The following is a 12594-nucleotide window of genomic DNA, read 5'->3' as shown; positions in this document are numbered from 1 at the left end:
TGGCGACTCTGAGTTAGTTTATTTTAGGTACGTCTTGGTTTCGAGCCCTGGCTCCGGATCAAGAGGTATCTCTTTCATTTTATATCGCCACTCATGCTTTGTTATGGGGGTGGGACCTGTTTCGAGAGTTCCTTTGTAGAGCTCTCCTTAACATGGATGATCTAAAAGCACCGACGTGGGACCCGTTCCTTCGCCACCTCCTCCGGATCGGGGTCCACAATTATATATAGATTTGATCTAAGATGAAACTAAGGTTTGAAATTTCAATTTCGGTTTCTGTCACCACGGAAACAGAAACATTTCAGTTAAAGTTGGAAATATCAATGTTAATCTTGTAAAATCAGGAAATTATGCAAATGATGAAATTTTAAGATTTAACCTTAGGAAATGTTAGAAGAAGCATAATGGCACATAGAGAAAATATTACGTAAGGCAGCCATTCATTATGGTTTAATAACTTGGAACATCTAGTAACATGCATTGTCACACTTGTCTGATAATTACGTACACATCACATTTCATATGCATGTCATATAAATATAATTATTCAACATGTATTGATATACATGCTTATTTATTTTTCCTATATCACCTGTTCCATTAATAAACTTTAGGGTTTGATATCTTATACATAAAGACGGGGATTTTCAGTTTCTTTTTCAAATGTTGTGGTGCTTATCTCTCTCTCTCTCTAGTTTTTTTTCTGAACTTTTCATTGATTTCTGTGTAAATTGTAGGTTAGATGCAACTCCCAAAATAATGTTAAGGATCTGGAAGTGAAAAAGTGTAGAAAATCCATGGATAGACTAGAATATAGGTGGGGTGAACTTCCTAAAGAAATCATTGAGCTCATCTTAAACCAGCTAATTCTAGCTGATTATATTCGGTTCGGCGCTGTGTGTGTCTCATGGAGATTGGCTGTTGCAGAGAAACGATATCCTTCGGTGCCTCAACTATCATGGATAATGATATCTGAGGGTTTAAATCGCCAAAAGTGGAGTTTCTATAGTCCCTTCGAGGGTAGAGTGTACAGGCTAAATCTTTCACAGGATCGTGGAGAGAAATGTGTTGGTTCTTATGATTATTGGATGGTCATGTCAAATCATAATGGAAGGAATTACCTCTTAAGCTTGTTTTCAAGAGCTGAAATCCAACTTCCACCCCGCCCTTACAGCTTCCCAGACCAATGGGCCTATCCGCGACACCACATTGAAAAAGCCATTCTATCATCGGCCCCTACTTCTGCTGATTGCATATTTGTGGCCATGACAATTACTGGTGCATTACTATTTTGTAGATTGGGAGATGAAAAATGGTCTGAATTTGAAGACACTTAACCAAATGACTTCGCATTCTATAAGGGAATGTTTTATGCTACTTGTGTTAGAGGGGATCTTGTAGTTCGTTCAGTAGGCCCCCCTCCTAAAACCGACTACATTATTTTTCCTTTCGAAGAAGACTTTGATCAGCCGACTTATTTGGTCAAATCTTGTGGAGAATTGTTGGTAGTCGTAGGATATTGGAAGATGTGTTCTACGGAGGCACATTATAAAGTATTCAAGTTAGATTCAAGTGTTCCCCAATGGGTCGAAGTAAAAAGCTTCGGTGATCATGCTCTATTCTTGAATTCGTTCTGTTGTTACTCTCTTCCGGCTACTGGCTTTCCCAGGTTTAAGAAAAATTGCATTTATTCCATTGCACAGGATACTGAAGATAAGAGCAATTTCTGGGTGTTTTGTTTAGAGGATGGCTGTGTTGGGCAATTTTTTTTGAGGGATCAACTTTCAATCAAGTGTAATGATGTTTGGGTTCCGCCACATTCATTGGTATAGAGAATACTCTATTTTGTTTCTAGGCAAACCTTAACGGTTTGTTCGGGAGATTTAGGGATCCATGTGAGGAGAAAGGAAGCAATGAGAATGAGAGAGAAGAAAAAAGAGCGAATGAGAGAAGAGAGAAAATGAGTTAGGGTTTAAAAATGCAAATCTAGAGTTTATGAAGAAGTTAGGGTTTGATATGTTTGGGGGAAAACAGTAGGTAAAATGATGATGAAGGTAAGGAATGGCGTTTAGATTAGTGAGGTAATATGGCCAGAGAAGATGGAGTTGCCAGAGAAACGGCCGGAGTTTTCACACGCCAAAGATAAAGAAAGTGACCGGAGCTCAAGTAAGGTTTCAAAAACCTATGAAAAACTTAAAGCAATGGCAGATAGAGATAATGAATAGAGGTTTCGAGCTTCAGATGTTATGGAGAAGAAAATGGCTGGCAGAAGTGGCCGGAATCCGGTGAAAATCGACCGGAGATGATGAGAATTGAAATAGGGTTTGAAGAATTTGGGGATTCTTCTCTTCTCAGGTCTCTCTCTCAAAAAATTTCAATGAAAAATGAAATCCCCCTGGTTTTTTTCATCGTTTTTATTTCATATGCAATGAAAAGGCCACTGATATTGGCACCCCCTTATTGATTGGCGCGCGGTTGCGCGATTTTGTTTATAAGCACAAAAACGGCGCCTCGTCCTATTCGGAATAAATTTACCCTTCCCCCTTTCGTTACTCGGAACAATCCCTTTTCTGCAAATTAACACTGTTTTAATCTCACTGTATCACCCCCAAACCGGATAAATCACCCCCTATTTCTACACTATGCTAAAATGTACTACAAATTACGTTCGTTTCTAGGCAAACCTTAACGGATCTTGACGCAATTTTTAGAGGGACCTAAGTGGGATCCTAACCTACTCTAGGGCAAGATTTGGGACTCTAAAACATTAGTCTAATAAGGTTTCTAACCAAAACAAAAGGTAAAGAGGTTCAGTCAAAATGGGGTGTCTACACAGCCCAACCCGACCCGACCGGGTTAGGATCATCCTATGGAAATGAGTTTTTGGGGCACAACCTATTTACGTTGTGCCCAAACAGATGAGCAGTTTGGATCATCAAAAAAAGTGGGCCGTACCTACTTTTTTTAGACTTCACGTGTTTTCACGGCCACCCATCATATAAATTCTCTGTTTTTTCTTATTTCCATAATTTATTCTAAAATTCCTTGAAGAAACCAGAGAGCTATTGAATCTACAATTTGATACTAAGGCCATGACAGTGGTAAATAAGAGCCACAGACCAAATCCAGATCTGAATAAAGAATGGATATATTTGATTGGATTAGATAATGAAACCTTACTAAGGAATAAGCCATAATCTAATAATCAATATATATACGTATATACATATATATATATATATATATACATATATACTAACCATGGGCACCAGTCCTAAGTCTAATATAGCGGAGTCAAGAAAGTCTCAACCCATAACTAACTGATGAGTGTAATAAAAGATGGAGCGAGTAACCACATGTGGCGAATTACTCTCCTACACTACATAGGTCAAGGTTGGTTTCTAACCTAGGCTCACATGTGCTAGGTGCACATGTTCGTCCTACTTCTTTGCGGATATTGTAGATTTATCGATTTTAGGAGAAACATGGTATTTGATATAAAGCATTTTTGCGGTAGAAAGATTTTTTGGAATCTAATAAATCACTATGACGATGGTCAAAGCTTGAATTGGAAGAAGACATGGACAGATGGTTCGGGAGATTTAAGGATCCATGTGAGGAGAAAAGAAGCAATGAGAATGAGAGAGAAGAAAAAAGAGCGAATGAGAGAAGAGAGAAAACGAGTTACGGTTTAAAAATGGAAATCTAGAGTTTATGAAGAAGTTAGGGTTTGATATGTTAGAGGGAAACCAGTAGGTAAAATGATGACGAAGGTAAGGAATGGCGTTTAGATTAGTGAGGTAATATGGCCAGAGAATATGGAGTTGCCAGAGAAACGGCCGGAGTTTTCACACGCCAAAGATAAAGAAACTGACCAGAGCTCAAGTAAGGTTTCAAAAACCTATGAAAAACTTAAAGCAATGGCAGATAGAGATAATGAATAGAGGTTTTGAGCTTCAGATGTTATGGAGAAGAAAATGGCTGGCAGAAGTGGCCGGAATCCGGTGAAAATCGACCGGAGATGATGAGAATTGAAATAGGGTTTAAAGAATTTGGGGATTCTTCTCTTCTCAGATCTCTCTCTCAAAAATTTTCAATGAAAAATGAAATCCCCCTGGTTTTTTCATCGTTTTAATTTTATATGCAATGAAAATGCCACTGATATTGGCACCCCCTTATTGATTGGCGCGCGGTTGCGCGATTTTGTTTATAAGCACAAAAACGGCGCCTCGTCCTATTCGGAATAAATTTAACCTTCCCCCTTTCGTTACTCGGAACAATCCATTTTCTGCAAATTAACACTGTTTTACTCTCACTGTATCACCCCCAAACCGGATAAATCACCCCCCTATTTCTACACTATGCTAAAATGTACTACAAATTACGTTCGTTTCTAGGCAAACCTTAACGGATCTTGATGCAATTTTTAGAGGGACCTAAGTGGGATCCTAACCTACTCTAGGGCAAGATTTGGGACTCTAAAACATTAGTCTAATAAGGTTTCTAACCAAAACAAAAGGTAAAGAGGTTCGGTCAATATGGGGTGTCTACACAGCCCAACCCGACCCGACCGGGTTAGGATCATCCTATGGAAATGATTTTTTGGGGCACAACCTATTTGCGCTGTGCCCAAACAGATGAGCAGTTTGGATCATCAAAAAAAGTGGGTCGTACCTACTTTTTTTAGACTTCACGTGTTTTCACGGCCACCCATCATATAAATTCTCTGTTTTTTCTTATTTCCATAATTTATTCTAAAATTCCTTGAAGAAATCAGATAGCTATTGAATCTACAATTTGATTTTAGATGAATAGAACCCAAAATTGCAACATATGTGGTCTATGAAGACCTAAGTGTAGTGCCCATGTATCAACTTAAATAACCGTCAATCTTGTTGCTAATATTCCATAATCTATTTGTGTTTCCTTTCATCTTACAATCCCTAATAAAGAAGATGCGGATTTGCTGTACTTTGTCAACAAACTCAGCAATGGTGCTTCAGTAACAATAAATGTCACAAATATCATCCATTGGGAATAGTCCTGCCCTAAAAATTGGGGTGGGGATACCCTATGTCATCCAAAAAAAAAAATGCCACAAATATCTCCGAGATTTTCAAAATATCATGATTTTATCGCGACATTTTGATAAAACGACAAAATCCTTAAATAATCTCGAGATTTTAAAAATATAGCGACATTTTCACTTTGTATCATTTATGGTGAAAATATCACAATTATATCGTGATATTTTTCTGATATTTTTTATTTATTATTTTGTTAAATTACATTTTCTTAAATAATTATATTTTATCATTTTTTTCGCTATATAAACCCGAAAATAATAAGAAAATTATTAATATATCCTGAGAGTTTCCCTTGGCGAGAAATTCTTGAGAACGATATTTGTGACTTTAGTTACAATGAAACTGATCTACTTGTGTCATGCAGGCAAGGGAGTATATGGAGCTGCCAGAAGTACTGTCCTATAGGCTGCTTGGGATTCTTATCCCAAATTCAGTCAAATTTTGTAAATAGACTTTTTAAATCTTTCAAAAATCATTCAAACAACTTTAAAACCTTGTTTCAAAAAGCTCTTCATCTATAGTTATGAGTTTGTCCTAGATAGAGAGTTTTAAAGTTAGGAGTTTCTCTTTGTTGTGTTGTGTGTTTTATTTGTGTTTGTGTTAGAGTTAGGAGTTTGTTACGCCTCCGTCTGGTTAGCTGGCAATTCACATCCCCGACTGATGACTAGGTATAGGATGCGTTAGTGATCACATTATTTTCCTTAGGACACACAGCCTAGTTACACATAGGTTATAGGAACCACCTGCATTAGCTTAAGGCTAACTTGCATTTAGTTATGACATATAGGATGTCCTACAATTCACAATCTACTTAAATTTAAATAATCGCTCAAGAAGCTTTAAAAATCAGTCTGGTCTTTTAGGTTGAGTCTAGTTTAGTGGTCTAGATGTCTTAGGCATCATAGTTTAGAATAGGCGCGAAGAACTACGTTGCTCTGATTCTTGTAGAGGCGGGGATATGTAGGCAGCTTTGGATGGATATCAGATCATCTAAGGAATCGAGGACAAAATTAGAGTCTTAGGATTTTGTTGTTAGTATTTTAAGGTTTGTGCTTGTGATGATCATGATTTCTTGTGTTCTCTTTTGTAGCGAGATTATTTCTTACTCATATGATTAATAGTTTGCCTGTCTCTTTTATTGCTTTGCTTAGTAGATTAAGAAGGTGAACCCAACTAAGAGGTAAACCCTTATCTAATAATGAATATGCAGCATAGGAATCAATGATGCAGGATATAATCAAATTTTTATGATCAAAGGATCATAGAATAGACCAAGGCCATGACAGTGGCAAATAAGAGCCACATACCAAATCCAGATCTGAATAAAGAATGGATATATTTGATTGGATTAGATAATGAAACCTTACTAAGGAATAAGCCCTAATCTAATAATCAATATATATACGTATATACATATATATCCTAACCAGGGGCACCACTCCTAAGTCTAATATAGCGGAGTCAAGAAAGTCTCAACCCATAACTAACTGATGAGTGTAATAAAAGATGGAGCGAGTAACCACATGTGGCGAATTACTCTCCTACACTACATAGGTCAAGGTTGGTTTCTAACCTAGGCTCACATGTGCTAGGTGCACATGTTCGTCCTACTTCTTTGCGGATATTGTAGATTTATCGATTTTAGGAGAAACATGGTATTTGATATAAAGCATTTTTGCGGTGGAAAGATTTTTTGGAATCTAATAAATCACTATGACGATGGTCAAAGCTTGAATTGGAAGAAGACATGGACAGATGGTTCGGGAGATTTAGGGATCCATGTGAGTAGAAAAGAAGCAATGAGAATGAGAGAGAAGAAAAAAGTGCGAATGAGAGAAGAGAGAAAACGAGTTAGGGTTTAAAAATGGAAATCTAGAGTTTATGAAGAAGTTAGGGTTTGATATGTTAGAGGGAAACCAGTAGGTAAAATGATGACGAAGGTAAGGAATGGCATTTAGATTAGTGAGGTAATATGGCCAGAGAAGATGGAGTTGCCAGAGAAACAGCCGGAGTTTTCACACGCCAAAGATAAAGAAACTGATCGGAGCTCAAGTAAGGTTTCAAAAACCTATGAAAAACTTAAAGCAATGGCAGATAGAGATAATGAATAGAGTTTTTGAGCTTCAGATGTTATGGAGAAGAAAATGGCTGGCAGAAGTGGCCGGAATCCGGTGAAAATCGACCGGAGATGATGAGAATTGAAATAGGGTTTGAAGAATTTGGGGATTCTTCTCTTCTCAGATCTCTCTCTCAAAAAATTTCAATGAAAAATGAAATCCCCCTGGTTTTTTCATCGTTTTTATTTTATATGCAATGAAAAGGCCACTGATGTTGTTACCCCCTTATTGATTGGCGCGCGGTTGCGCGATTTTGTTTATAAGCACAAAAGCGGCGCCTCGTCCTATTCGGAATAAATTTACCCTTCCCCCTTTCGTTACTCGAAACAATCCCTTTTCTGCAAATTAACACTGTTTTACTCTCACTGGATCACCCCCAAACCGGATAAATCACCACCCTATTTCTACACTATGCTAAAATGTACTACAAATTACGTTCGTTTCTAGGCAAACCTTAACGGATCTTGACGCAATTTTTAGAGGGACCTAAGTGGGATCCTAACCTACTCTAGGGCAAGATTTGGGACTCTAAAACATTAGTCTAATAAGGTTTCTAACCAAAACAAAAGGTAAAGAGGTTCCGTCAAAATGGGGTGTCTACACAGCCCAACCCGACCCGACCGGGTTAGGATCATCCTATGGAAATGATTTTTTGGGGCACAACCTATTTACGCTGTGCCCAAACAGATGAGCAGTTTGGATCATCAAAAAAAGTGGGCCGTACCTACTTTTTTTAGACTTCACGTGTTTTCACGGCCACCCATCATATAAATTCTCTGTTTTTTCTTATTTCCATAATTTATTCTAAAATTCCTTGAAGAAATCAGAGAGCTATTGAATCTACAATTTGATTTTAGATGAATAGAACCCAAAATTGCAACATCTGTGGTCTATGAAGACCTAAGTGTAGTGCCCATGTATCAACTTAAATAACCGTCAGTCTTGTTGCTAATATTCCATAATCTATTTGTGTTTCCTTTCATCTTACAATCCCTAATAAAGAAGATGCGGATTTGCTGTACTTTGTCAACAAACTCAGCAATGGTGCTTCAGTAACAATAAATGTCACAAATATCATCCATAGGGAATAGTCCTGCCCTAAAAATTGGGGTGGGGATACCCTATGTCATCCAAAAAAAAAAATGCCACAAATATCTCCGAGATTTTCAAAATATCATGATTTTATTGCGACATGTTGATAAAACGACAAAATCCCTAAATAATCTCGAGATTTTAAAAATATAGCGACATTTTCACTTTGTATCATTTATGGTGAAAATATCACAATTATATCGTGATATTTTTCTGATATTTTTTATTTATTATTTTGTTAAATTACATTTTCTTCAATAATTATATTTTATCATTTTTTCGCTATATAAACCCGAAAATAATAAGAAAATTATTAATATATCCTGAGAGTTTCCCTTGGCGAGAAATTCTTGAGAACGATATTTGTGACTTTAGTTACAATGAAACTGATCTACTTGTGTCATGCATGCAAGGGAGTATATGGAGCTGCCAGAAGTACTGTCCTATAGGCTGCTTGGGATTCTTATCCCAAGTTCAGTCAAATTTTGTAAATAGACTTTTTAAATCTTTCAAAAATCATTCAAACAACTTTAAAACCTTGTTTTCAAAAAGCTCTTCCTCTATAGTTAGGAGTTTGTCCTAGATAGAGAGTTTTAAAGTTAGGAGTTTCTCTTTGTTGTGTTGTGTGTTTTATTTGTGTTTGTGTTAGAGTTAGGCGTTTGTTACGCCTCCGTCTGGTTAGCTAGCAATTCACATCCCCGACTGATGACTAGGTATAGGATGCGTTAGTGATCACATTATTTTCCTTAGGACACACAGCCTAGTTACACATAGGTTGTACGAACCACCTGCATTAGCTTAAGGATGTCCTACAATTCACAATCCACTTAAATTTAAATAATCGCTCAAGAAGCTTTAAAAATCAGTCTGGTCTTTTAGGTTGAGTCTAGTTTAGTGGTCTAGATGTCTTAGGCATCATAGTTTATAATAGGCGCGAAGAACTACGTTGCTCTGATTCTTGTAGAGGCGGGGATATGTAGGCAGCTTTGGATGGATATCAGATCATCTAAGGAATCGAGGACAAAATTAGAGTCTTAGGATTTTGTTGTTAGTATTTTAAGGTTTGTGCTTGTGGTGATCATGATTTCTTGTGTTCTCTTTTGTAGCGAGATTAGTTCTTACTCATATGATTAATAGTTTGCCTGTCTCTTTTATTGCTTTGCTTAGTAGATTAAGAAGGAGAACCCAACTAAGAGGTAAACCCTTATCTAATAATGAATATGCAGCATAGGAATCAATGATGCAGGATATAATCAAATTTTTATGATCAAAGGATCATAGAATAGATCAAGGCCATGACAGTGGCAAATAAGAGCCACAGACCAAATCCAGATCTGAATAAAGAATGGATATATTTGATTGGATTAGATAATGAAACCTTACTAAGGAATAAGCCCTAATCTAATAATCAATTTATATACGTATATACATATATATATATCCTAACCAGGGGCACCAGTCCTAAGTCTAATATAGCGGAGTCAAGAAAGTCTCAACCTATAACTAACTGATGAGTGTAATAAAAGATGGAGCGAGTAACCACATGTGGCGAATTACTCTCCTACACTACATAGGTCAAGGTTGGTTTCTAACCTAGACTCACATGTGCTAGGTGCACATGTTCGTCCTATATGCATATGATAATGTAAAGTAAGGCCCCAATATATATACTAAATGGGCCAACATGCTGATGCACGACTTAGCCTGTATCTCCCGAATATCTGGAGGAAATACAAGTTATCGCCCTTTTGTTTTGAAGTAGTTTTGATGACTGACCAAGCGATATTTGGTATGATCGTTAAGACTCACTCATCCCTTTTTAATGATATCATTTTGGAAATGGACCAAGCGATATTTGGTCTGATTGTCAGCAACAATCCTTATTCATCGATACAAGTGTGTGTTTGTACTACGATTTAATCCTTTGTGTGATTCGTTTCGTGTTTTACTAAAAGTATGGTTTACCTCTATAAAGAAGGTGTTTTGTGCTTATTTGTTATGATAAAAGTCCTTGTTGACTAATATGGATTGTCGTTATTGTCGAATATAGAGAGAGGCTATCTCATTTACATATCATGATCACTGAGTTAAGAGTAGGTGAGAGGCTATCTCCCCAATGTTTGCAGAGTTTGTGTTTTGTTGAAAAATCATTTTACTAGTTTACCTTTGTAAATACCATTTTAGAGTGAAAACCCTAAAAATTTATTTTCGAGACGATCAAAATGTGTTGTCTGTTCAGCTTTAGCATTTCGCGTGACAAGTACGCTCTGCCAAAGAGGGGCATCTGTAGACACCTCATTTTGGCCGAACAACTTTTATATCTTGTTTAATCATCAAATTAGGGATTTAGGGCTCCAAATTTTGACCTAGGATAGTTTAGGGTCCCAGTTAGGTCCCTGCAAAATTTTGTCAAAATCGGAAGAGATTTACCTAATAAGACGAGCCGAATTACAATTGTAGTGCGAAAGGAGAGTGAAATATCTTGTAAGGCAGCCCATTTTTACACTAGAGCAGAAAGGAGGGTGCATTATCCCTATAATGTCGCCCATGAAGAGTTTTATTTGAAAATACCCTTCATTTAGTTAAAATACAACATATACATGAATAGGGTTTGTCCAAGGTAACTTAAGGAGTGCAAAATTTCTTTTAGTTAATTTTTCATTAAACTTTTTTTCAAATGGCCACCCTTTTGCAACCAAAACCAAAGCAAAAATTTTGAAAGGGGGTTGTCATATAAACTAACGGGGGACAAAAATTAAGGGAAAACTCTATAAATAGAACATTTTGGCTCTAATTTGAAAAAATTAAGGCTCTTAATCTAATTTTAGAGAGAGAGAGGGAGAGAGAGCTTTCTAGAGAGAGAAATAAAGGAGATCTAGAGAGAGAAAGAATGAGATCTAGAGAGAGAAAGAAACTTTCAAAGAGAGATGCAAGAGAAGAGCACAAGGTTTGTAGATTTTGAGTTTTATTTTGAGTTTTCTTTGAAAATCTAGCATAAAATAGAAAATCTAAGTGGAAAATGCTTAAAAAATGTTAGATCTAGCAACTTAGGGTTAAAATCTACCAAAATATGTTTAAAAACATGTCTCATTTGAAGATCTAAAGCAATTCACCTCAAATTTTGAGTACTAGTTGAATTTTGATGTAAAAATGGCAAAACTAAGTTATGTTCATCCACATTTTTGTCATTTTTCATCAATTTTCGGTTGGAATTTGTGAAATTTCTCGTTTGAAGGTGTAGTACTCGTTGAGATCTTAATTTGGCGTATAAATGCCCAAAATTGGCCAAGAAACGAAGAAGTTATGGCCATTTTAAGATTTGAGCTCAAAATTCGGTGAAAATGGTGAATCTATGTGTGTTTTTGTGAAAATTCCTTAAAGATCTTCAAAACTGAAACTAACATGGTTAGATCTAAGCCTAATCAGCATGTATTATCATATATTTGTGTCAAATTCTCATAGATACTGTGTTTGAATGAAGTTTTGATGTGAAATGTCATGAAATTGTATTGAATTACATGCTATTCAGATTTTATTTTCAATTTTTCACTTAAATTCGGTTAGATCTAGAGAAACTGATACACATGGAAGTTGTAGATTTTTTTGAGATCTTCGATATGACATCTTGCGGGCCTCGTAACGATGAAAAATGAAAATGTTATGAGAATTTTAAGATATCAACCAAAAATACTACATTTCCAGATTTGGACTTGATCGGAAATAGCCGTTTTCCGGCTACTTCCAGCAAGATCCAGCCAAAATTGTCAACAGAGAAAAGTTTATTGGATCAATTTATTAAAAATTTGTAGTTGAACACTTTTTTTGAAAATATATTTTTGATCCTCTGTTTTGAAAAACCAAATAAGAACTTTTCAAAAGCAAAACTGCATAAATAAAATCTGAAATCAGCCCAAAGATGAACTTTTTCCGGCCACTTCCGGCACGATCCATCCACAATTGTCAACGGAGAAAAGTTTATTTAATCAATTTTCTAAAACTATGTAGTTGAACATTTTTCTTGAAAATGTATTTTTGATCCTATGTTTTACAGAATCAAATCAGAACTTCTGAAAAGCAAAACTGCAGAATTGAAAACTGAAATTTGCCCGGAGATGGTAATTTTCCGGCCCCTTCTGGCGAGAACCGGCCGAAGTGCATAACTAATCAAATTTTTCCTGATGGGTCCCCTACAATTTGATGTGTATCACGTTTGCTAGTTTTGCCATTTGGAGAGTGTAATTTTAAATAGAAATTTTCAGCTTCCATATAGAATGCAAATGTGTGTTTTTGATGCTTGA

General features: G+C 36.3%; 1 protein-coding gene across 1 annotated transcript in view; it reads left to right on the top strand.

The window, feature by feature from the left end:
* The first annotated feature begins 1529 nt into the window (after positions 1-1529).
* Positions 1530-12594, top strand: part of LOC143859184 (F-box/kelch-repeat protein At1g57790-like) — a 59942-nt gene continuing 48877 nt past the window's right edge. The window contains exon 1 of the mRNA XM_077369874.1: positions 1530-1826. Within this exon, the coding sequence (XP_077225989.1) occupies positions 1798-1826 (29 nt within the window). The 5' untranslated portion in view covers positions 1530-1797. The remainder of the gene's footprint in view (positions 1827-12594) is intronic.

This window comes from Tasmannia lanceolata, unplaced genomic scaffold (assembly GCF_043159265.1).
Source record: "Tasmannia lanceolata isolate RefF3 unplaced genomic scaffold, GAP_Taslan_0.1 ptg000029l, whole genome shotgun sequence".
NCBI lineage: Eukaryota > Viridiplantae > Streptophyta > Magnoliopsida > Canellales > Winteraceae > Tasmannia > Tasmannia lanceolata.
This window is presented reverse-complemented; position numbering and strand designations above follow the sequence as displayed.